The following is a 25,792-nucleotide window of genomic DNA, read 5'->3' as shown; positions in this document are numbered from 1 at the left end:
AGTAGGAAACTTGTAGAAAAAAAAAATTTATATGGTGATAACATACATTGGCTGTATAGATTCACCTACAACTCGATTTTGAAAAGAAAACTGTGTTTTCTTTCCCTTTCCTGCTGCCAGTAGCAATTTTTCACCACAGCCCCGGGAAAATGAATCCTGTGAGGAGAGCGACCTCCAGCGGTTGCTCTGCACTTAGTTTCTACGCATGGTCTCGTGGTTTGCGCTTCTGCAGCCTGGGTTTTCTCAGCCCTTCACTGAATTTACAGAAAAAGGCACATGCTTTAAGGTAACAAACAAACCATTTTTCTGACATGGAAAAACAATTACACATACATTTAAATAAGAAAGTATGCAGAACTGGGACATCAGAGATGACCTTTTATAAGATCTACTACCAACACAGGGAAGTAAGTACATTTAAGACATGCCAGAAAACCAATCTGAAAAAGGGAAAGGACCACTTGCCTGTAACTTGAACTCTCTGAGACACATGGTCCACATAGATATTTACACTATCAGACAATGCAGAAGACTCTATCTGTGCAGCAGCCATAGTGGATGTGTTCACTCCCCACCCTTCATTATGCTTCATGTACCTATGCAAAATCCATGTGATTCTGAGGAAGGTGGGAAGAAAGGGCACATGAAGACCACATATCTCAATGGACTCCCATGACTGGTAACTTCTTCATCTAAAGTGTTAAATCACTTGCTCATTCAAACTATGTCAAACTGGAAATGCCAGCATTCACACAATCACAGAATGAGTGAGGTTGGACAGGACCTCTGGAGGTCATCTGGTCCAAATCCCCCTGCTCAAGCAGTCCCGTCAGCCTAGAGCCTGGGGAAACGATGTTGTGTGACTCTGCTCCTTTTTCTGCTCCTTCGCTTTTGCAGGGAACTGGCCTGTGGGACACTGACATACACTGATGTACCAAATGCGCTGATGGACACAGGGCTTGGACACTCAAATTTTGAGAGTCCCATGGTTCCCTGAGTTTAACAGCAATTTGCTGCCTCTTATAGAAGTTACTTCTGTAAGTCCAGCTCCCTCTTAGTGCTGCAAGGTCGAAAGACATAGATTGGGCATTTTTCCATAATGCTATCTCATCAAGACAGTATAAGCAGGATAACAGCCCTTGGAGTGGATAAGATCTTTACAGAAGACACTGACCAAAATGTGACCTAAGATGACAACACCTACACCATGTTCACAGCTGGAATATTAAACAAGGTCCATTTGAAGTACAAACACTTCAGCTGGCCAATTAAAAATATCATTTAAGTCAAACCAGGACTAAAGGGTGCCCTTGAAAGAATTATGTCTATGGAATACACCACCTTACAAAGCAGTAAATAGAAAGAGTGCTGGGTACGTTCTGTCTTGGAGCAGAACCTAGTGCATGACTGAGAACATAAACAGGGTGAGAATAGTTTTCAGTGTCTTAAGTATGAATGTTATGTGGGGATCGCCCCTTGCAGACTGAAACAGAGATCACAAAACCCAGGAATCTACAGTTCTGACTGTCACAGAATAAAAGATAGTAATTTGTTACAGGAAGAATGGCATGCATTTATAGAAAAAGGTTAAAAACCTAGTGCCATATAAATTTGGCAACAAGGCAGTAAGGAACAGAATAAACAGAGAAGTAGGAAATCACAGTGGCAAGAGATAACCAGAACTAAAGGAAAGAAAAAATCCTATTAGGGAAGACGAAATACCAGGTAGAGCATTCTGTCAGATATCATGATGCGGAAAACTCCAGATGGAAGCAGTGGAAGCCACATCAGGCTTACAGCTACAATTAGATTGCGAGGCAGAGCAAAAATAAGCTAAGCAACCATATAAACAAATGTGGATGTCACCTGAATGGTTATGGCATGAAATAAAGATGAATACTCTGGCAATTAATTGCATCTGAAGACTGAAGACCACAGAGAGCAGGTGTGCCAGTAACACTAAAACAACATATGTAACCTACTAGTTTTCAACAGAAAGTCGTTTACATTGAAATTCACTGGGGTGGGGAAGACAGAGATTTTAAAATACCTACCAGGATAGCTTTGCAATTAGTATTTAGAAGTGTAAGTTTCAATTCAAAGGATCCTTTGCAGTGTAAAAAATGAAACACTGTGATACTGTACTAAGTGTTGTCCCACAGAAAGATTAAATACCAGTATCCTTATAATTCAAACTGGACAAAACAAAGTAGCAAGTCCAGCAATGCATGTCAGTTACAAATATCTGCTTTAGCTATTAATTCAGATAGATCTACAAACTTTAATTCAGGTATCTCTATAAAATTCTGGGGGAAAAGCAGTTTTAGATGCAGCTTTGCTTCATAATTAAGTCTTTATACTCCTCACTAGAAGAAAACCCACGTTTGGGTAAGTCTAATGAAGCTTCATTCTCACCTCAGGGGTTGAAAGCAAAGATACAGTTAGCTTCCTACAACCCTTTTCTTACTAATTTCTGTTGAAATCGAACTGTAGGAAACATACACCATTTGCTTGAAACACTCTGCCATAGCTACTTGTTAATATTTCCTCCTTATATTTTTATGAATCACTTCTGAAACCTGTGTATTTCTGGTTCTCTAAAGTATTAGTTCACTTTCTTAGGAACTGAGAGAAAACAAATACTAAGTAAATTACACACCTCAAATCCAACCAAATCCAGGGAAGAATGAAAGTCAAAGAGCTTTAATCTGAATTGCAGCTTTCCCCTCCTGTGTGCTATGGAACTTCAAATGATAGATGAATAGGCTAAATCACAAGAAAAAAATCTGTTTAAAACTTCTACATGCTATTATCAGCTAGAATGACATTTTAAGAATTACTTACTTTTTAAAAAAAAAGTACATGATGTTAAAGAAAACGAAGTGGACAAGCTCCGAATACTGTATCTGAGCATTCTACTTCTAGAGGCTGTGTCTGCCCACCATAGAAAATCAAGTTCAAGTGTAGTGATTTTTAAATATTTTGGTCTCATTGCTTTCAAACTGCATGTCTTAGTTCAATTATATTGCAAGTATTAAATGCTAAAAAGAAGCGAACTTTTAGAAGCTTAATATACAGTGGATTTATGTTTTATTGGCTGAGGGTTTTAAGATTTGGAAAAATGAAACGGGGGAAACTTCTAATGTATATGCTCAAATCCTGCTACCTCAGAAAATGTCATGTCTGCATTTTTCTAAAACACAGAAACTAAACTATTAAAAACTTTCTTCCACTGTTTAATGCTTGTAACAGGTCTTCAGAGGGTGTCTTCCTTTTGCTTTCTTGTTTCTTGCAGTTGCAAGTTCTGATTTGTTTCAATCCTATCAGTCATATTATATGTTGCTGTACTCAGGGCATGTGAACATCAGCTCCCATTCCACATGTACGGGAGAGCATGAATTATTTGGCACATTGCTAAGCATATAAGCCAAGACGCTTGAATGAAATTGTTGGGGGTGTTTTTTGTTTTGGTTTTTCTTTCATCTTAAACCACATTAAAACATTATGATTAAGTCCTTAGAAATTCTATTCTTTTGCCAACAGGTTGCTGGAAGACGTAATACTTTCATAAGCATCAACTTCGGGACTTTGATGGAGACTCTTAAGTTACTGTATGGCTTTTCAATACCCATATTTCCCTGATTTCCTTAAGCTGTGGCACTTCTTGAAGAATGCTGTCTTCAAGAAGTAGAAGCGCACTTAAAAGTCACTTCCCAACTATTTCTTCTCCTGCAAAGCTACATTCCTGAAACCTGCATCTTCTACTGCCAGCTTCTTTCTTCACAGCACTACATCAAATATGCATATGGTACTTTAATCATGAATTGAGACTTTAACATTTGCAAATAGAAATGCACTCTCAGGTATGGCTGCATTGCCTTCAGACTGTGAAGAGTCTACTAAAAGCTTAGCCTTTATTTGTTTGAATCGCAGCTGATCTGATCTTCAGCAGATGTAGAAAGAGACATTTCCTCAGTCCTAGGACGTTTCGATGCTGGGGGATTTTGAAGACTCTCATCAGATGCTAATGGCCTCTCTGAAACAGGCAGACAGGAAAATAATTTAGGCTAAGTAAATCCAGATTAAGAAAGTAAACTGGTTTGCTGAATTCACAAACAATTCAGCACTCACCAAAAAAACTAAACCAACCCTGGTTTCAGAGTCCAGCATCTTGAAACAATGATGTGCTGAAAGCACAAGGGTCTTTAAAACTCAGCTGTAGGACCCAGAGGACGTTACATCCAATTGAATTTACTCTTCTTGGTTTCAGTGTCAGCTAATGCATCCATTACTATAAAAACTGTAGTGATGTACTGTCACATAAGCAGCTGCCCAAGAACAATGGCAGCAAGAACACATTTCATATTGTCAAAAGCACCTTTCAAACTGTCGTGGTTCTGCCTCAGCTGGCAACTGAACACCACGCAGCCGCTCGCTCACCCCCCCACCCCTGTGGGATGGGGAAGAGAATCGGACGAGCAAAAGAACTTGTGGGTTGAGATAAGCACAGTTTAATGATTAGAATAAAATGATAATGATAAATGATTATGATGATAATAACAATAATGTTAATACAATAAAAGGGAAAAGGAAGGGAAAGGGAAAACAGGAAAAAAAACACGGAAACACAAACGATACAACCACTCACCACCCGCCGACCGACGCTGCCCGTCCCCGAGCTGCGATTGCTCTCCCCTCCCCCGGCCAGCCCCTCCCAGGTAGCATACTGGGCATGACGTTACATGATATGGAATATCCCTTTGGTCAGTTTGAATCCGCTCTCTTAGCTGTGCCCCCTCCCCTCCCAGCTTCTTGTGCACCCAGCAAAGCATGGGAGGCTAGACATGTCCTTGACTAGTATAAGCGCTACCCAGCAACAGCCTAAACATCTGTGTGTTATCTCAACAGGTTGGTTTTTTTTTTTTCCCCATGCTAATTTCAAAGCACAGCACTATACCAGCTAGAGTGAAGAAAATTAACTCTATCCCAGCTAAAACCATGACACAAACACACCCTGACAATGAAGAAACTTTAGAATCTGCAACTAGGCTTAGGTTTGTGCCTGATTGCGCTTGTGTTAAGCTTATAACAGGAGCCTATCATGGAAAGAACTGACTGGCAAAAGACTTTGCTAGATATTAGTAGCCACAAAAGCTTACCATGTTCCTGTTCTGAGGAAGGAGGTAAAGGAACTGTATCTGTATTTGCAGAGGCTGGCATATCTGGCTTCAGTGGAATCAAGTTTACTCTCCTTTAAAAGAGCACAAACAGTTCAAGTGCTTTAAAGACATCATTTCCACAAATGTTTTATTTAAAGATTTACTTCAGCTAGAAGCAGTTAAATTTAAATGTAGTTTAAAAATATTTTACTATGATTTTTTACTTCTCTCATATGTTGAACAGAGCATTTTTAGAAGTACTTTAAAGACCAGTAGTGATCTTTTCTACCAGAAAGTACTTTTGCATATATGTGGCACAATGCTTGATATTCACCTTCAGAGCACAGTATCCTGGTCAAAAATTTTAAAATTAAGACCGGCTGCAAAGGCAAGGATTTTAACCTGTTTCTTGGCACTTGGTAAGGGTCCCTAGCCCTGTCCATATTAACACTTTAGATTCATAAAACTCTAGGGAATTCTTTTGCCCACTGAGGTCTGCTAAATCTCATGCTACTACAAGATGACTGTCACGGCATCATCAGTTGATATGATTAAACACAGTTTCTCTCTCTCACAAAAAATAAAAAGATAAATTAACTCCATCAGTCACCTCACCCTCCAGGCAAAAGTCAGTTTCAACCACCTATAACCCTTTGACTTGTTAGTTCCAGTACAGATGAACATTGGTGTGTAGAGGGCTATCATCTCCAAGATTTTTCTTTGCGGTTGTTGATTAAATCCACTATCCTGCTTTCTTGGTCACCACTTTCTCCTTAGTCACCTACTAACTGAAACATTCCTATGAGAGGTTACAATAATCTCCTCTAATTATAAAATAGCCTTGTTTTGCTGACAAGGTCTAAATCTGTAATTGCATGGCTGTCTCCTTACTGTTGCACACCAGCTCAGGATCTCATATTGCAGGCTTCTGACAATCTATATGGACTACAGGCAACTTCTATAAACCTAGATGTCCACCTTAGGGGGCAACCTCCTCCATCAATGCATTAAGCCCCACACCCATGACTGTGCACACTGAGAGCTTGTCCAGACTTGTACTCTTTACTTCCTAAAATATTTCTTGTCAGAAGAGTCTTTACATGGCTCTTGTCTGCTGAATGTTTCAGGTACCATCTTTGTATAGAAAACGGGACCTGAAGACAGACACCATATGGACAAGATGAAACCATCAGGTTAACTTTGCTACTGCTCACATTTCAGACAGAAATATAAAAGCTGTACATTTAGGATTCAGGAGACATTTTGACCTTTCAGTTGCAGTATAGCTAGAACAAAAAGTTCCACATCAAGACAGCTAAAACCAAGACACAGGGCTGGGAATTTATGTCTAAATCCCAATCCTTTAAATGTAGCAGAAGCACAGCTTGCCCAGGCCTTCATAGTTATGACTGGAAAAGGCAATATGAATCTCACCTTGGTGTTCTGCTCCATGCTTGTAAAGTGTTGAGAGTAATCCTCCTGGGCTGGTTTACTTTAGTGCTCTGGCTGGCTGGCTGGCTGATTTTCCTCTCATCTGAGGATGAGACTGGAACATTTTTTATGCCAACAGGTGTGGAAGACAAGTCCTTACCGGCAGCTGTGGGTGTTCTGGCTTGGAGGGTGGGAGTGCTGGGATCGGTGGCCCTGCTGTGAGGAGTCCCCTCTGTCAGCCTAGAGCCTGGGGAAATGACTTTATGTGATTGGCTCTTCTTCACTTTCTTCTCTGTTGCACCAGAAGTCCTGACATTTATCTGTGGCTTCTCCTTCAAAGGTATTCCCAGTTCGTCCTTCTCAAATGTAACAAATGAACAGTATCCATCCGTGGAAGAAATAGCAAGAAAGGCTCCATCACTGGACCTATTTGTGATTTAGATTTTGCCATTAAGAGGAAAGATCAGAACTTTTCTTCAACCCTCACTCCCTTCTCTATAACACATGCTGTACCTGTCTTTTCCTCCTCCCTCCCCCAAGTACATGTATACATTTAAACAAAACTGCAGTCAAGTGAAAGACACCCAATCCAAATGAACAAAAAACCTTCAGTTCTGGCCTTTGCATCTGCTTTAATGTCTCTGGTGTTGTCTGTTATCACCTGTAATATGCTGCTCCAGCACCTGCATGCACTTGAGTACGACCAAAGTATGGTTCAATTTCAGGTAAAAAAATCTTCAGCCACAGTCTCTGAAATATTGCTGAACTCTCCTCATTCAGACCAGCAGAGCAGTTCAAGCTCCTTGGCTGTGCGCCTTGTGCTGTGTAGAGCCAATGCTCAGAATCACTACGGTGCTCACCTGAATAGGACCTCAGTGCTCATTTCACCAAGTAATGTCTATCACTGATTAAACCACTTGATTTTCTACCCTCTTCCACTCCCCTCCTCCTGGCACACAATGGTTTTCAGAGTGTCTGAGCATCAATTATAACTTTTGAAAAAGAGGCCTCTACGTGGTCCTCAGCTTAGGTATACTGGCTAGAAAGGCATGAGAGAAGAAGCCTTGTCCAGCAGAGGGGTGTATCCTGTTGTCAAGACTTGGGTTCAATTTGCAGGTCCAGTTCTGACTCCCCACGTCAAGTCAGATAAATTACTTTACCCCATACATGAAGGATCACTAAGCAGAATCATGCAGATAAAGCAGAATTTGTCCAGGATACAAATACCTGAACTCAGATGATTTTCAAAACCTCAGAGTAACTTCATTATTACTAGTTACGCTGCCTGAACAATGAGTACCTTTGATGGGCACCCAGTACATTAGCTTTCACAAAAACCTTCATCTGCTTGTCCTCAGGGTGCTTGCACCTTGTTTGCCCACTAATAAGAGAACCATAACTCTCCAGTTTACAGGACAAACAAGAAGCTGCTTGCTGTTCAGACACTGCGATGAGTGCCATGTGTGTCATAAACGAAACATAAAAATAAAGCAAGACACAAGATGTACACCACTTCAACATGTAAAAACGACGTTTCCATCACAACAAATCTTAACAATACAGTAATTACTTACCATGAAATGTCACTCAGGGTGTGATAATGTATGTTAGAAACATAACCAAAGGGGAAGGACTGCTCAGTATCATAAAAAAGCACAGAATCTTCTGAAGCAACAGCAAACACCAATCGATAGGGCAGATTAAATAGAGCAAGAGCTGATTTCTGACTGATCTCATCTACAATGCAAAGAAATAAAGACACTGAGAATTCTCTCTTGTATTCATGGCAAGGTTGTAACTGCACTAACTTAGTCATGAATCTAACTAAAGATTTCGTTATTAATCAGTATCAAGATAATGGCTGAGAAGACAGCACTTCTATAAAACAAATTTTAATGTTAAGCACTAATATATCTGTTGCCTGAAGTTTGTCCTCTATTGTCTTAGCTTGATAGAGAAATCGGCAGAAGTTAAGTTTTGTCCATCTGGACTGCTATTATTTTGTTTTGTAAAGTTTGCCATACATTTGCCAGCTGAAATTTTTCAGCATATTTATATGCACTTCAGTATCAAAGTCCAAACAAACACAGCTTAGGATACAGTGTAAATCAAGGTCAGGACAAATTTATAGATTACATTATATTCTGTATGACTCAGTCAAAATAATGGATTTAGCTCTATTTATGTTGTCTTGGGTTCACCTCCTAGCTAGTATTATCATTGCAACATTCTTTCTTTGTAAGGGTAGATTATTCCAACTTCCACTGGAAGCCGAGTGCTAGCCAGCTGCTTTGAGGAATTCCTAGTATACAGAGCTCCCAATGAGCTCTACAATGATTATGGAAGCTATGCACTGAAACAGACAGGCCATTAACATAATGTAAGGTACTCACATCTATAGATTTCAAGACTACTATAGATTTTTCAAGTTTCTGGGTGTATGTTGCAGAAACTAAACACTCCATTTAGAGGAGCTACAGAGACCAACAGCAGACACTCATCTCCTCACTTTGCAACACACCATTACAGTGGATCTAAAGATTACCTGTTGTTGTGTTCTGTATTTTCATCATAATCTCCAAATCCTCTAAGGAATACTACAAATTAACCCTCTAAAGAAAGCAGCAAAGCTCTGCCACTTCACCAGAGTAAGACCAGTCTTGTTAAAATATAAACACTCCTGGACCCACTGGGTTCACAAGAAGGCTGGATTTCAATCTCCAGGTAAGTTTTCATGTAATTTCATACAGCCCTTTCCCCACCTCAGAACTCCTGTTCTGGCCAGTAACACCAGCACTGCTTCAGGTTTGGCTTCCTTGAACAAACAGCCATGGTTGTTGCAAACTACATCAACTCACTGGTGCTTATGTGATTAGTTGAGAGTAACAGAAAATATTTCACTGGGTTGCTCTAGTGCTAAGCCAAGTTATTTACTTTTACTGACACAAAATGGTTAAAAGTTAAAGAAAAATATTAAACAGTGTTTCTGTAGCCCAAGTGGCCAAGTAAGAACATTTATCCACTTTATCAAATGCTACTCACAAGGCACTTCAGGTGAATTCAGGGTCTTAGAATCAGGAAACGGCTTCTAAGATGTGGTACAACACTATCTTAATGGAATGTTAAAGGCTAGGGCATAAAACAGTAAACAGCCACGTTGGCCTTTTCACATATTTTCTGTAAAATCATACTCCCTGAAGGATTTACAGTACCTTTATTAAATGCTTGTCTCAATTCAAAGTAGACTGGGCAGCAGCGAACAGCAAGAGTTGCCTTTCCAGGACATGGCAGGTGACCCACGGGCCTTTTGTAAAGAATCAGTATTTCAGAAAACAGTATTTCTCTCTCTCTCTCTCTTTTTTTTTTTTTTAATAAAAAGATATTTTGATCTTATTAAACTCTACCTTTTAAGATTGTTTCTGGAGAAGACATACGTGGTGTTTGTTACATTTTCGCCTGATTCAACACAGCCAGCTGCAAAAATAAAGGTGAAAACATTACTCATCAAGTCAAAAAGGTACTGAGTACATACTTTATGTCCATAAACATTCTACTTCTCAGGAATTAAGCTTGTCAGTTGGGCAAGAGCTGTGCAACCTGAACACAACTTAAAAAGGCACCTCAAATATTTATTTAGTGCTGGGTTTTTTTCCTCTTATATACTTCCCCTTCAAAGCTTCTTTTTGATGTTGCCAGACATCTATAAAAGCAGCGCCTATATGGGCAAATTGATCCTGTCCTTGCAATGTTATTTTCACTGTGACCACAGGATGTTGAGAAAGGATAAGAACAAAGAGAGACCAGTCAAGAGAAACCACTTATTCTTCACTCCTGTTTTAATAGAGCTGTATTGTTGTAATTTACATGTTTCAGTTCAGAAAAATGCCGTAATTACAATTTTTGTCACAGGAGAAAGTTGATGTTCTGGACTGTTAATGGAAGCGTATTGTGAAGTCTCTATTTTCTTCAATAGGAAGAATGAGAAATGGCATAAATAAGATAAATAAGCATCCCCTAGCAGTCTGAAAACAATCTTGATGCACATTCCAACCAGAGCATGAGACACAATGTAAGTTTTAGTACATGTTCTCACATACCTGGAGTGAGTAAATAAGAGCCATCAGGAGTAAAACTGAGCCTGCGGAAAAATGACTTCATGCTGTCGTCATGAAACATCCGATAGCTCCTAGCCTAGAACATTGAAAATATGATTGTCTGAAGTGCCATAACCATGTCAGCTAGAATTCAAGTGAGAAAAAACCTCCAGTTGTACAACCCAAACTGATGGAACTTTTAAAATAGAAGATCAACGTCTAAAAAAAAAGTCTCCTTCAAATTCCCTTTCTGCTGTGCTATAAATTCTTCACAGAAAAAGAAGTCCTTGATCCCTCTTCAGTTACTAATCAAAACACTCCTAGAGCAATCACATTAGACCAGTAAACAAAAAATAGTAATAACCTGGAGAACGACATTACTTAACAGTCAACGTAAGAGCCTGTTCCTTAGGCATTTAGTTTTAACTCTAGTATTAGAGGTTTAAAGAGAACTGCTATAATGGCAAATTGCTCTCTCTTGGGCCTGTTCTTTAGCCTCTACAAAACTTACAAATGTTTTCACCAAAAAAAGAAAAGGAATAGAAGGAATTAAAAAGATTATAGCCAGCTTGGAGGTGTTATTTTACTATCACTTAGAACTGTTTTGGAGACAAAAGCTCTTTGTTTTCCCTCTTAGGGTTAAAGAGAATTTCCTAAATTTTCACCAATTCATATTTTTCCTAAAAATCTGACTATCTTTTTGAAAATTTCAGGCTTCTGACTTTAAAACATTATTGCTAGGTATTATCCATTAATAAAGTTACAGCTACTGACAGACATGTTTGAAGTTTTTCCTATTAAGAATTCACTATGCATACTGTTTTTTCCACGCTATTTTTAACATTTACATCTAAAGACATTGTGTTACTACTTTCATTAGCTAATCTTGCAAGTGTTCTTTGTCATTTCTGTAATGTTTGACGAAACCTGAAGCAGTCTCTATTTACAAAATGCAAAGGTGAAATAGAGGCAAAAATATCTGACATATGGATTACTTGAGTGGAAAATATTTGCCCCTTTGGTTTCATAGAATAGAACAACTCATATAAAATAGCACCCAGCACATTCTCCAGTACCATTGGTAGCATAACAAAGTACCTCTCCTTCAGCACCTGATCCGGATGGCATCTTGGTAACATTGAATGCTACACGCTTGGTTTGTGTGTTGTATACCCGCAGGATCCTACATGGTGGAGAGCACAGTTAGCTACAAACCGCTTCCTTTCACCCCAAGTTCCACATAGTACCTCACTTCTCAGTCAGGATTGCCAAATATAAATGACGATCACACATTAATTATAACTCTGTTCAAGAGACACCACTGGGCAGACATGTTTTGATGGCTAAATAACCAATGAATCACTGACAGTTATTTGACTTAATAAGGTTTGTGAACTACCAGCATATGCATTCGTGGAGGAATGAGGGGATTAGCAGACAGCGAAGGGCCAAGCCACTCCTACCTGTGCTGTAGTAGCCCTTATGTTCCTGTGGAGAGGGACTCACCTCAAAGACAATTAGCTACATTTCTGTGCTTCAGTTTCCTTGGGAATAAATGAAAACTGGAGTACATCTCTATACAGAACATTGGAATGTTGGAAGTGAGACTTCATCTCACTAAAACAGCAGGTAGCCTAAGCAAACCCAACTGCTTGTGCCACCATCCCCTCCCTTCTACCAGCTCTGACCTTTACTGAGTTGCATTGGCTTGTTAGGCTGGCAGAAAACCAACATACACAAAAAAAACATCTTTGTGCTGATTTAATGTGCTGAAACAGCTCCACAAAGAGGCCTAGACAGAACTAGTAAAGAGAAAATAGAAGGCGAGGTTGTGGCAGACAGCTTGAGATAGCTGTGGAACTACTGGCTCTGGATGTCATATAGCTAAGCTGGTCTGCCAAAACAGGGAAGAGGACTCACCACCCTGGTCTGGTGAGTTCCCAAGTCATGACAACTGGCCTGGGCCTGTTAGACCTGCGCACAGAGCCAACGCTATTCACTAACCTTGCAGAAAAGTGTCTGAAACCTGAGGGGGTGGGAGATTTCCCCTCTTCAGATTAGTTCATGCCCTCGCTTGTGAATTCACTCCAAGAAAAACTTGGGCAGCATTCTATTACTTGTGTTTCACTGCTGTTCATTTTAATAAAGGCACACAAATCTCACATAACTGATTATCAGAAGGCAGAGGCTCATAATGACCTAGTTGCCATTAACTTACCATTTTTCTGAGCCTATTGCAAATCTTAAATCAAAACTACTTTTCCACTATTACAGCAATTTTCTTTGCAGCGGGTGCCAGATGACATGCATTTATTAGCCAGCTGTGAACCTTCAGAGCAGCACACATGCCCTGAACAGTTTAAGCTCAGCTCGAAGTTCTGACAAGGGCCAAGTTTATGAAGTGTGTGTTTTGCTTTCCCAATGACGTCACTTACAAAACTGTTGGTGATGGAGGGAGCAAGAGGGCAAAATAAAGATACAGAGTGGGAAAACATTTTAACTTATTTCTTAACCTGTTTACATCTTTCTGGACAACAAGGATAAACTTATTAGCTCATTAACAACCAGAGAATGCAGCACTCAAGTAAGTATTCACTGTACTCAAGATGTATTTGCTATCTTTAATGACCAATACCATGAAAACTTATTTCCTGAAGAAAAATTTCTACACAAGTTTATATAAGGTTACTTGCTGCTTAGAGAGGACACTCAGGCTTCAGGAATCAATTACCACAAGCAAAAGATTAACTGAAGTATCATTTTAATTTCACATCAACCTGCTTGCAGAACAATGTGAATAAAATTGAAAAGTCACATTTATCCCATACACTTGCTTTTAGTTCATCCTCAAGTAAGAAAGAACACTAAGGCAAAACACTTAGACCAACAGCTCACCTATCACAACTCAGAGTTGCAATGTACTGGCCTAGAGGATCCCAGGTTATTCCTTGGACATAACTCTTGTGTTCATTTAATATTGAAACCTTCTGTCCTGAAATTACAAACAGTTTCCAGATTCTAAATTCAAATGTGTTTTAAAACATTTCTTCATTTCAGAAATAAAACAAGACAAAACGTTTCAAAACCATTTTTTAAATACACAAACTGTTAACTTGATGGTACTTGATAAGAATATCAGAAATAGTTGCTTTATTTCTAGAACCTTCACAAGTACAGTAAATTGTGACATGCCATTTTAAGGCTTGTTCCTTACAAACTATCTCAGCTAAGCAGCTTGGCTTAAGCATTAAACACGCAAGATGAGTATATTTCAAAACCTCTGTAATTTAAAAAACTTTTTTCAGGCAAGCCTAGGTGTTCAACAGCTAACTGAATTTGGCCAAATGTCAAGCCAGAAATTCCAGTGTTAAAACATAACTTTCAGCTGGGGCTAGACAGCCAGGCTCTCCTATCTAGGGCTGTATAAACTCACCCACTCTGCTGAGCAGGCAGTGAAAAAAATATACTACACACGTACTGACTGACACTTACACATGGGCAGCTTTCAGCAACAATTCTACAGCAGTGCTAACTCACATTCTTCCACAGCTTACTCTGTCATGAAGATCTCTCAAAAACATCAGCTCCCTGACCCTACTGATGTTCTACAGCTGAATGTCTCAGATCCAAACCATTGTGATGAGGTAAAGCTACAGATAATTTCATTAAATACTTTGTTTTGAATACTAGGAACAGAGGTATTTCTTCTATTTGTACAGTGTTGCTTTGTTGCAGAGTAATACTATAAGCTGACAAGTTTCAAAGACAATAGCTCTTCAAAAGGGTTACACTAACAGGGTTGAGGCCATGCTGCGTAATACCAGAAGTCCGTCTGTTGCAGTATTCTGTCTCAGACAGTGGCCGACAACAGATGCCAGAGTACAAGAATAGAACAAACATGTAATAATATTTCTAGATGATACCCTGTAAGTTGCCAACAGTTTGTACCTCAAGGACTTCTTAAGCCAGTGACTTTCTCTTTGTACTAAACAGCCTGATGGATTTTTACTATTGATTTTCTTCCAGCCATTTTTTTTTAAACCATGCAATATTTTAACCTGGGTATTACTGGAAGCTATCCTTGAAACTCTTTCCTTCAATGTACCTACAGCTTCAATCACAAAGCCCATGTTTTCCAGTAATGGCTTCTTACTTCCAACTTACTAGTTGTGCCTCTGCCTAAGAGACACAAAATGCCCTCCGTGGCATTAACTGCATGCTAAAAGAAAGCAGTGAGAATGGAAGACGTTACATGAAAATAATGATTCAGCCTTCAGAGGCCATCCAGCTTTTTAAAGTAATAAGTCTAATAGATATGTCCCTTTAGAGCTGTTACAAGCAGTCCAATATGCAAGAGACATTTGGTCACAATGCCCCCACATACTTATGCACACAAACTCTTTACTGAACATTCATGTATTTATGGCAAAGACTTTTTGAAAGGAGTGTATGTGACAGTTCGGGTGGGAGACACATTAAGCACCCAAACCATGAACACAAAATATGTCAGCAGCAGAACATCCGTATTTTCATGTGTGTGCACTGAAAAATTAATCTGGATTCTCCTTTAATTTTCTTAATTAGACACTAAATATTAGAAATGTGAGATAAAAGGTTAACTTCAGAGAAAGTCAAGTATTTCCACATTAATTTAAAAGTGAAAGTAATGATTACTCTGCTAATAAGGAAACATTAAGCCACTGTAAAGCAACCTAATCTAGCTGGTTACTACCAGAACCTCTACAGACGGGTCTTTCTTGGAGAATACAAAAGTGTGCTGCTGAATGAAGCCCCCCTCCCTCCAAAAAAAAAACCCAACCAGTAACATCTTGCAAAACAGAGTCTGCATCTTATACTCACTTCCCATTTTGTACCTAAGTAGTCAGTTACCTGATACCGGTCAAGTTTTGTTTGTTTGTTGGGCTGTGGGGTGGCGCAAGTAACATACAAGCTGCCTGTATAGGAATTTGTGGGGACGGGGAAAAAAACAAACAAACCAACCAACAAACAACATTGGATAAAGCTTACTTCATGAATACTCCAAGGTGAAGAGATTACTTATACGCAAATTTTGCTGGCCTGAGGGTATCTTTATATGCTGGGTTATCTGCCTCACAACCCCAGAAGTCTAGCAATTAAGTGGACTGTTCTCTCACAAAAAAAGATGCTTTCAACTCTTTTGGTAAATACCATGAGACAAGACTGGAGCAGCAAGTGTAGCATTTACCTTTAATGACATCCCACATTATAGCTGTGTTATCTACAGAAGCAGATGCCATGTAATTTCCATCCGAGGTCCAACAAATATCATATACGTCTTCTAAGTGGCCTCTAGAATCCAGAGGAGAAGAAACCAATTACTAATTTTTAAATTAACAGCAACAAGTAAGAATAAGTTTTGTACATTTTTAAACTAAAAAAAAAAGAAAAAAGGGCAAATAATCAATGTATCATTGAAATGAAATGAACAACATGACTTTCAACTTTTAAAAAAGACTTCCATATTCAGAAGGCAGAACATTTTAGAAAAGCACATCCTACTTCTACTCAAAATAGGCCTTTTCAACAGTTTTTTCATAAACAATGAAAACACTGTATTTGAAGTAATTTATGGATTTGTACCTAGAGTTCTGCAAGTGAAAGTTTTAGGATTTATACAGACAGAAGATAAAACACTACACCAAAGTAACTAGGAAGTGTCACTAGTCAAGAAAACTTCCCTGCGTATTTATGGGTTCCATAAAAGCAGTAAACAAACACCTGAAACAAATGTTGTATAATACATTAGATTTTCAACTATTAAAACAAACCAGTTAAAAAATATTGGTCATGCCTCACAGCTATCATCTGGCAAAATTGCATGAATCATTTAATATACTGATGATTTTTGCTTTAATAATGGTCAAAATTTCCACTATAAAGCTAGTAAGTAAAACTTCACATTTACTTTATATAGCGCTGTGCTCAGCTTTAAGTGACTGCAAATCTCAGGAACCAATTTCAGAGCATGTCAGTTATGTCACATAAGTGCCAAATCTTCTGCCTGAAAAGAACACGTAGGTTGGAACTATATATAAAAAATAAAAAAATCTTAATGTACAACAAAAGGATGAATATTAGAGCGAATTTTACACAGCATCGAAGTTCAACATACACTGAACAGAAGACTGGACCAGATTATAAAAGTCATTGGTCAATCAGAAACACTGAACAGAAAACACAGTCATAAAATATCAAGCTACCTTAAAGTTTTAACAACTGTCCAGTTCTCCTTGTTGAGGTGAGCTTCGTCTTCATCCTGAAAAACTAGTGGTTCCGATTCTTTACTATCATTCAGCTTCCACAATAAAATAACAGCATCTGTGGAAGAAATCATATGAAGCTTCTTTCTTTCCCACTCACTGTTTTGTGAATGCATTACATTTAGTTCAACATTATAATTATCTCATATAAGACACGTGGAAGCAGTTCTTATTTTGTGATGGGGAAAAGTAGGTGCCAGACTGCTTTGGCTTCCAGTGTGAGCTACTGATTTTAATAATTTTTTAAAAATTGTTACTTAATTATCTAAATCGAATAAAAGATTAAGATTTCCAGGTGTAAGATGAGAGTGCTTAGCTTTCAATCTGCTTTTGATTAGGGTTGACTACAGTTCTGCCCTTTGCGCTTTTGAAAAATCTTCCACTAAGACAGGTAACAGTTGGCTCGGTCTCAGAAAGCATGCACCTACCCAATGCTGTCCTTACTGTGACTGAAGAACTCATGTGGCCCTGGACAGACAAGCCTAAATTTACAAATTCTGCCACAGCTTCCAGTATGACACTAGGTAATCCATTCAACCTCCCCATCTGGGAAGTGGGGATAGTAATTACTTTATATCTGGAAAACAGAGCCTCTCAGAAACACAGCCGGTGAGAAGTTACATAGGAACTGCATGACATGCATTAACTAATTATAATTGGAGGACATATGTGAGTCTAAAGCTGGAAATGTCAGAGGGGTACGAACAAGTTCCTGTACCGGGTTTAGGTTTTTTCCCCTCCTTCACTCTCCAGATGCATAAACATAGCTTCTTTATATTAGCTTCATTATGCATTATTACTCACCATCTCCTCCAGATGCTAGGACCTCGCCACTTGGAGAGAAGCGCACTACATTTACTGCTTTGGTATGGCGGGCGAGGTTGGACAAGAATTCCACAATTGCTTTTCCATCTGGTCCTTTCTCCACTTTCCATATCTAGTTACAAAAGCATAACAGGCAGCTTTTAGGAAGAAGATGTAATACATATACACCACGTCAGTAATGCACAATCTACTCCTTGGTCCGACATTCTGAACTTACTATCTGAAACTTTCAGAGCTAAATCTGCAGTGGCACCACAAATATTCCCTCTATGAGCCACAGCTGTGTACAGGGCTTACGTGGCAAGCTTTTGGTAGCTGGGACAGGGGGAAGTCTTCAGGGGTGGCTTCTGTGAGAAGATACCAAAAGCTGCCCCATGTTGGACAGATCCAGTTCCAGCTGTCCCGCCGCTGGCGCCTCTGTGATAACACAGCACAGCAGCTGTGACAGAAGAGCAAGAAAAAAATGTGAGAAATGGCCCTGCAGACACCAAGGTCAGTGACAAAGGAGGGGAGGAGGTGCTCCTGGTGCCAGAGCCAAGATTCCCCTGCAGCCCTTGGAGAAGATCATGGTGAGGCAGGCTGTCCCCCTGCAGCCCATGAAGGTCCACGGTGGAGCAGATATCCACCTGCAGCCTGTGGAGGACCCCACACTGAATCAGGTGCATGTGCCCTAAAGGAAGCTGCAGCCTGTGGAGAGCCTGCACTGGAACAGGCTCCTCGAAGCAGCTATGGCCCGTGAAGAGGAGCCCACGCAGGAGCAGGTGTTCTAGTAGGAACTGTGACCCTGAGGGGGACCCAGGCTGGAGTGCTCCATTCCTGAAGGCCTGCGCCCTGTGGAAAGGGCCCACGCTGCAGCAGTTTGTGAAGAAGGCCCGTGGGAAGGACCCATGCTGCAGGAGTTTGTAGAGGACTGTGTCTTGCAGGAGGGACCCCATGCTGCAGCAGAGTAAGAGTGTGAGGAAGAAGGAGTGGCAGAGATGTGTGATGAACTGGCCACAGCCCCCATTCCCAGTCCCCCTGTGCTGCCGGTAGGGAGGACGTCAAGAAATTGGGAGTGAAGTTGAGCCCAGGAGGTGGGGTGGGGGAAGGTGTTACACACATACACACATAGCACCCATAGCAGAAATGCTACATCGTTTTTTTTGGATTGGAGCTCATTTACTAAGGAGCACAGAGAGGGTCCCAGGTTGGAACCTTTCTTTACTGCAGGATGAGTTTGAGGAACTGTCTCAAATCAAAAGCTTAGCAAGAGATTTTAGTAAATAAACAAACCCATTTTTTTACAGGAAATCACCAGGCCCAGTTACCAAATTGACCTACAGGAACTCAAACATGACATGACCAGCAGTGATGGGTAACCTACTTCATTTCATTCTCAGCTCCAAAAAACAGGGGATGCAAATGTGTCATTTTTTCAGAAGCACTCTAATGGTGACCCAAAAAACTCTGACTACTAAGTCTACCTTCCATACAGAGAAGCTGTTAAAAGAGAATTAAATTTTTAAAATGAGTCAATATATTTCTCTGCAAAGGAAATTGTGCCTGACTTGTCCAACAACTTTATTTAAACAGCCAACTAGCATGCAGATAAAAAGAACGTGGTTTACCGAGTGTACTCAGTTTTCCAAAGCTTTCCAACTAAGGCTAAGGCTTTTAAAGAAACCAAGAGATCACTGAATGACGGGGACAATCCTCATGTGCACTAAGAATCTGGAAGACAGTAAACAATTGCCTGATTTTGCAAAGGTCAAACTTATTGCCACATCTTTTGGGGCTTGTGCTATTCATCATTTTCAGAAGTGATTCTCAAAAGGATGAAAAACTGATTAGCAAAGTTTGCCAACACCAACACAAAATTACTTGGGAGAGATGCAAGCGAACATGAGTGAAAAGGGCTGTAGGAAAATGTCATACTGCTGAGCCACTATTTATAAAATGCATGTAAAATTCAACTTTGATCAACGCAAAGAAATCACACCCAGTGGTTTCTCACTAATCTGCAAGGCAGTGCCCTAAATTAGCAGTTACTAGTCCGGAATATCACCCAGCAGTCAACGCAGGTAATTTTCTAAAAGTAACAGTTCAACACTCAGCAGCAGAGCTCAAGGGCGGCATGCAAGGGGAACTGCCATTCTACATATAGCTGTACAATCCCGCACTCCCTAAACCATCCACCAACAGCGTCATGGACTGGATGATAACCTCATACCTTGGATAACAAGCAATTTCATGCTATGCACATGCTACAAAACTGAAACAAACAAGTTTGAAACTTACACGAACAGCTGTGTCCACACCTGCTGACGCCAGTCGATTGATCTTCTCATCAGCTCCGTGTTGGAAGTCTAAGCTGTACACAGGCTCCTTATTATGCCATGCTATTTCACAAGTGATGACCTTCATATTTGCTAAAGAAAACAGAGCGAATACTGGATAAATTCTTGTTTCTTATGACTAAGACGATCAAAGTTAGTGCAGATTTTCCAAGCGTAGCTGACAGGTCCCATAAGTTTCACCTCTGAAACTGACAGAAAGATGGTTTAAGGAAGCCCGTTTTCAAGTACTAGGATTTATTACGGCTAAAGTTACCGCCTGGGCACCGCATGAGAAGGGTAATAAAGCCACGTTTCTCAGTGGAATTAAACGTTGCAACAGAAGGGGAGGGCAGGGTTACAATGAACAGAAAATCCCAAGGGCAGACACGGCAGCTCTTCCATTTCGGCCCCCGGAGCGTGCCCGCCCTACCGCAGCTCCGCCGAGCAGCGCCGGACGGGCACGATGCGCATCCGTCCAGCCCTCGGGGGAGCAGCTACCTCGGTCCCAGCGGCGCAGCCCGGGGAAACCAAAACAAAGGAAAGGCGCGAAGGCCCCGGCGGGGGCAGGAGGAAGGCAGAGGCGCCCCGGGACCGCTAGCAGGGACCGACCCCAGAGCCCCGGGGGCCCCGCACCCCCGCCGCGGGGAACCGGCGGCGCCTCACGCCCGGAGGGGACCAGCTACGCGACACCCACCGCGCTCGCAGGCGTTTCAGCCTTGCGAGCGCCGAGGCTGACTCCCCCTAACTCCCCCCGCCACTTCGTACCGCGGCTTCCCGCCCAGAGAGCCGAGCTCCCGCTGCGGCTCCTCTCCCCGCAGCGCAAAGGGGCCCCAACCGACATTAACGGCCGGCGGGGTGGGAGCCCGCGCGCGGGGCGGGCGGGCGGGCGCGGCCCCAGCCCCTACCTGCGGCGCCGCGCGGCCTGGCCGAGCTCCAGCGCGCGGGCGCGCCTTTCCCGCCCCGCGCCTGCGCGCGGCCTTGCCCGCCGCCGCGGCAGCGCCCCCTGCCGAAGGCGGGAGCGGCGAATGGCCGGTGTCCCGGTAGGCACCGCCTGCTTCCAGCATCACCGCCCCACCTCCCCCCCCCGCCGGCCCGAGCTCCCGCGGACTCGCCCCCGCCGCCTCGGGGGCTGCCTGCAGGCAGGTGCTTGGGGCAGCACGCGGCAGCCCTGCCCGCCCCCGCTGGAAAAGCAAAAAGGGTGGCGGGAGCGGGGGGCCGTTGGGGCAGATAGAGGAATTATGTCTGCAGCGTGCCCGTTTTAGCTAGGATTTTTGCCTGCATTTTCTTCCGCCTAGAATGTATTTGCCTCGCCCTGCTTCCAATTAAAAAAAAAAAAAAAACACACCCCACAAAAACACCAAAACAAAACTAAAAAAGGCCAAAAGCGCTCCTGCTCCCCAAGAGGAAAATGGCATTGCTGTTTTTGAGATCCCTTTATATTTAGACCTATCAAAGGCCAACCAATCCCCCACAACCCCCCTTCTTTCAAATGCAAACCTTTCCCTTTGAAATAAAAAATTAAACACCCTTAGAAACTGGAAACTACTTTTCCTTCTCCCTGCACCACCCATGGCTCTGCTGCTTCCCACCTTCTTCCCAATACCAGCAGAGAAAAGAACCATTACTGGCCTTAATTAAAGCCAAAACTTGTACTCCGAAGGCCTCACCAGTTACTACACCGCCAAACACAACAGCTGCAAAAGCTGAAAAGAACAAATGAAGATTCACTTATATGTGTTAGATTTTTATTATTATTATTTTTAAAGGAAGAGAACTTCTAACTAGGGGGCAATGAGGATTTCCATACAAGTCTGACTAGGCCCAGCAAGCCAGGACAGCGCAAGTCCTGGTGCTTGACTTGAAATATCACTTGCACAGCAGAAAGCATGGAAGTACACCCACGTGTTAAACCCAGGAACCTCCCTGAAATTCAGTTAACACATACCCTGGACTGTAACCGCACTACTTTTCCCATAGGCAGAACACTTCCATACCGGAGTGACCCTTTCCACAACAATACCTTGCAGGCTGCAGTGTCTTCATTAGTTGCCTGTATCAGACAATCAAGTACTGGTCAGGGAAGAACGCTCTGCCTCAGAGCACACAAAAGGCACAAAGATATTTGAAAGACCTTAAGCCTGTCACGGTGGGGAACTGATCAACTTGCCTAAGGGTAAAGCGTCACAAGGAGAGCGGATCAGGCCCGCTCCAAGAGCTTGCTGTCACCCCAAGAGGTAGGTGGTCCCACCTCACTGCCCTTACCTTCGCATTCCTGTCACTTCTGCCTTAGTACCGCGAAGACAACTCTAACAAGGCCTTGAGAAACAGTTCTGTCCCAAATCCTGTTACAGTAAGTCCTGTAACTGGGTAACAGAATTCCCCGTACAAAACAGGCTGCCTGAGGAAGCCCAGCCAGGCAGCTGGTTTGCAGCCCAGTTGGGATGCTCCCCAGTCTGAGGGCATGCGTGGTGTGCCCGAGTCTTCCACTCGGAACCAGGCTGAGCCAGCTTTGTCGTTAAGACCTAAAACTTACAATAAGCCAGAAACATCAGCCATTCTGCAGTTTATTTATAAAGAAAAACATTGCATTTGATCACATACAAGTTTTGATCCTGCAAACTCAGATTTATATAGTTGTTTTTTTTTTTTACAAAAAAAATACATTTTAACAAATAAAACCCCTTTCCATTAGTCCACTGTTCTCCAAAGTGTAAACATACAGTGTAGATTTGCCATTTCTAGTATTGACATATGCTATATTTTGCCAGTTGTCTATAGGAAATTCAACTACAAAGTCTGATGAAACATAATAAATAATGATTAAGAAATGGAAAACTACACAACAAATGGAAAATATAAACTTTTAAAAAGTCATACAGTTATATTACAGCCACCTCTTCAAAAATCAAACACTCGATTTATCCATTATCAAGTACAACAGTACTGCATAACTCTTATTGGCATATTAGGTTAGATAGCGTCTTCAAATGGAAATACTGTCCATCAAAAGAAACTGACTGACGTAAAAGGAACATCATCTCATTAAATCAGGACAGTAGCAGTGCAAAAGCCAAAAATGTTGGCTTTATAGAAAAACACAGACACTTAATAGGAATGAACATATTGAATGCCATTTCATGATTTTTTTTTTTTTCAATTTTTTTAAAAGCAAGAACCATTTTTCTTGATCACTGTTTGGATGACAAATACCACCACAGAGTAGAAGGTGGACTTGCTATCTTTGCCACTTTTCTTCTCATTCCTGATGACTCCAAAAGAAAAACATGCAAATGGCTGAAAACTCTGTCACCACTGTAACAGCGATTTCTCTTGGTACCATTTCTTCCAAGAGGTTTTTGCATGAGCATTAGGGCATAGAACTAGAGGCTTAAGAGTCACTGTAAAACATTTAAAAGAAATAAAAGGGGGGGGGGGGGGGGGAATCCCCTACCCCACCTGTAATAAAAGATGTCTAAACTTTAATATAGCATAAACAAGTTATATTTGAACATTTTCAGCTTTAGCTCACTCTGTAGTTAACACTACAGATAGGGAAACATGCCTCATTTTCAAAGTACTTCCAATTCAGCTAGTTTTAACCAAGGATTTAGTCGTCTGACCCATTCGTACTCAGCGTGGTACATTCTGTTAGGACGGTAAGTTTCAGAAACAAATTGTCAGCACCCTCAGCCTGACAGACTCCAAGGCAGACTGTATGTTTAATACGGCAACAAGTTGGTTTTTGAGATAATATACATAAGCATCTATATACACACACGACAGAACCAACCTCTACGTCAATCCTGTTCAGCACTGGGCTTCCCTGAGAACAGGCCTTCACATCTCAAGAGGCAGCGTTCGATGCAGAGTAGAGGTTGCCCAGGAATCCTACGCTAGCTTTGGATATGCCACCCCAGCTTGTTCTCTCCAACGGTCCACCAGGATGCTTCCCATTCCACCAACTGCCCTTGACTTGGAAAAAAATAGGCAAGAGCTGTGTGTGAAATGTAACCATTGAAGCCGTGTACTGGTACATACCTGGGCTTGTGCACCAGCACTGCTGGGTTCAAGTGGGAAGACCTCTCTGACTGCTCTCAAATACAGACAGGTTCTTAGATGTAGGAAACAACGATCAAGTAGCAAAGGCAGGATACAAACAGGCATGTGGTTTCCATCACTGAAAAGGCTGAAATATCCTAGCCATATTGGAGTTGTTTATGCTGCAAAACTATGTACAGATACTTCCCTTCAATGACATCAAAAGATCCAAAAGGGAGTCGAAGATCATCAGTTTTCACAATAAAACCCTTAAGGAATTTTTATTCTTTTGGTGGTAAAACATATATTACCCTTATGGCCAAAATTTTCATCTATTAGTTACATTTCCACCCCATTAATGCAACATACAACATTGATGATAGCAATGAAACAATAGTGTAGTATACAACAACACTACTAAGGTTTGTTCTGAGAAGGAAACCAAGGAAGGTTCTTTTTTTGTGTTTTTAAAATATTCCACTACTTAGATTTTAGAAGAGGAAAGAATCGCAAGTATTAATGCTTACATAAGGTCAAAAGTCAACAAAAAAGCTTTTGTAGAAAAGTATTAAGATTCCTAACCATAAAAATATTTGCAAATTTAATTACAAATACATTTTAAAAGCAAACTCCTTAATTAAGTACATCAGGGTTGGTCAATATTGATAGTGTTCCTTTAAGAGGAAGTGAAGATAACACCCACTGCATCTCTGGGAACATCTAAGCATGTAAAGTATATACACTTATTGATCCAACTATGTCAAATATATAAAGTCAAGAAGCAGTATACACAATTTTGAACCTACACAAAGGTTATAATGGAAGATCAAATAAGCGCCTGCTAAGATCTTAAGTACTACTGATTTCATGCATTTGCTCTACAACTTGTCCTAAAATTTCATCTACTACATCGATATCATAATTTACTTGCTGCAAGTCTAGATCAGGCATGATTGTAGCCAGAAGTTGTCCAACATTCACTCGAAGAGAGCGTAGTTTCAGGCTGTGAAGAAATAATTAGATATGATTAGATGTAAATTAAGTTTTATGTTCGAATACACAGTACTTCATTTAACAAAGCTGGACTGCTACTCTATACTGGAAAGGCTCTGTACGTGACTTCCATAAGCCAACAAAAAAACTGATGCAGTCAAAGCTGTGTCAAGATAATTTCAAAATCTACCAGTTTCTCAAGGCTGAGCCTCTTGAGTTTTAATTTTGAAGGTGTATGTTCCCTTAGCTTCAAACAAATCCTAAGGGCTAAAGTGAATTCTGCCTTTCCCAAAACAGATCAGAAACGTTTCTGAATGGTTTTAAGTTAGCAAATAAGCACTGGCCCAATTCTTTATCCCACAACACCTTTTTCTCAAAACAATATTAAACCTTAGTATTTTTATACATTTACATATACAGCAAACTACTACCACCTATGGGAACAAGAGAAAAAGAAGAGAGAAGGCAAGAAAGTAGTTTGTCCAAAGGCGTTAAAATATAAAGAGAAAACAGGGAAGAGTTATAGCACTGGGAAAACGCTACACCTCCTCTTTTTGCTTTATTTCCTGGATCTCCTTGTTCTGTCCTCTTCCTGATCAAATCGCTTCCACATCACCCATCCCTTCTCTTGAGCA

At 41.0% G+C, this 25,792-nt stretch overlaps 2 protein-coding genes across 5 annotated transcripts in view; both read right to left on the bottom strand.

Annotated features, from left to right (window-relative positions):
- On the bottom strand, window positions 1-21,134 carry CHAF1B (chromatin assembly factor 1 subunit B). Of its 3 annotated transcripts, none has more exons than XM_064471546.1 (14): window positions 21,032-21,134; window positions 20,089-20,219; window positions 17,791-17,923; window positions 16,927-17,044; window positions 15,912-16,015; window positions 13,580-13,676; window positions 11,783-11,867; window positions 10,688-10,781; window positions 9,995-10,064; window positions 9,803-9,894; window positions 8,165-8,327; window positions 6,594-7,016; window positions 5,160-5,251; window positions 1-4,036 (listed from the first exon to the last, which is right to left on the bottom strand). In XM_064471546.1, the coding sequence occupies exons 2-14, from the start codon at window positions 20,212-20,214 to the stop codon at window positions 3,915-3,917; spliced, it is 1,719 nt and encodes a 572-aa protein (XP_064327616.1). In that variant the 5' UTR covers window positions 20,215-20,219; window positions 21,032-21,134; the 3' UTR covers window positions 1-3,914. The 3 variants fall into 3 exon arrangements, with proteins under 3 accessions (XP_064327616.1, XP_064327596.1, XP_064327606.1); XM_064471526.1 differs by lacking the exon at window positions 21,032-21,134 and adding an exon at window positions 20,892-21,025; XM_064471536.1 differs by lacking the exon at window positions 21,032-21,134 and adding an exon at window positions 20,892-21,025 and having other exon boundaries at window positions 16,927-16,990.
- Window positions 21,135-22,674: 1,540 nt separating this feature from the next.
- MORC3 (MORC family CW-type zinc finger 3) overlaps window positions 22,675-25,792 on the bottom strand; it is a 31,366-nt gene continuing 28,248 nt past the window's right edge. For both annotated transcript variants that reach the window (XM_064471515.1, XM_064471507.1), the window contains one exon: window positions 22,675-25,167. In XM_064471515.1, the coding sequence (XP_064327585.1) occupies window positions 25,014-25,167 (154 nt within the window). In that variant the 3' untranslated portion in view covers window positions 22,675-25,013. The remainder of the gene's footprint in view (window positions 25,168-25,792) is intronic.

Source organism: Phalacrocorax carbo, chromosome 1, assembly GCF_963921805.1.
Source record: "Phalacrocorax carbo chromosome 1, bPhaCar2.1, whole genome shotgun sequence".
NCBI classification, from domain to species: domain Eukaryota; kingdom Metazoa; phylum Chordata; class Aves; order Suliformes; family Phalacrocoracidae; genus Phalacrocorax; species Phalacrocorax carbo.
This window is presented reverse-complemented; position numbering and strand designations above follow the sequence as displayed.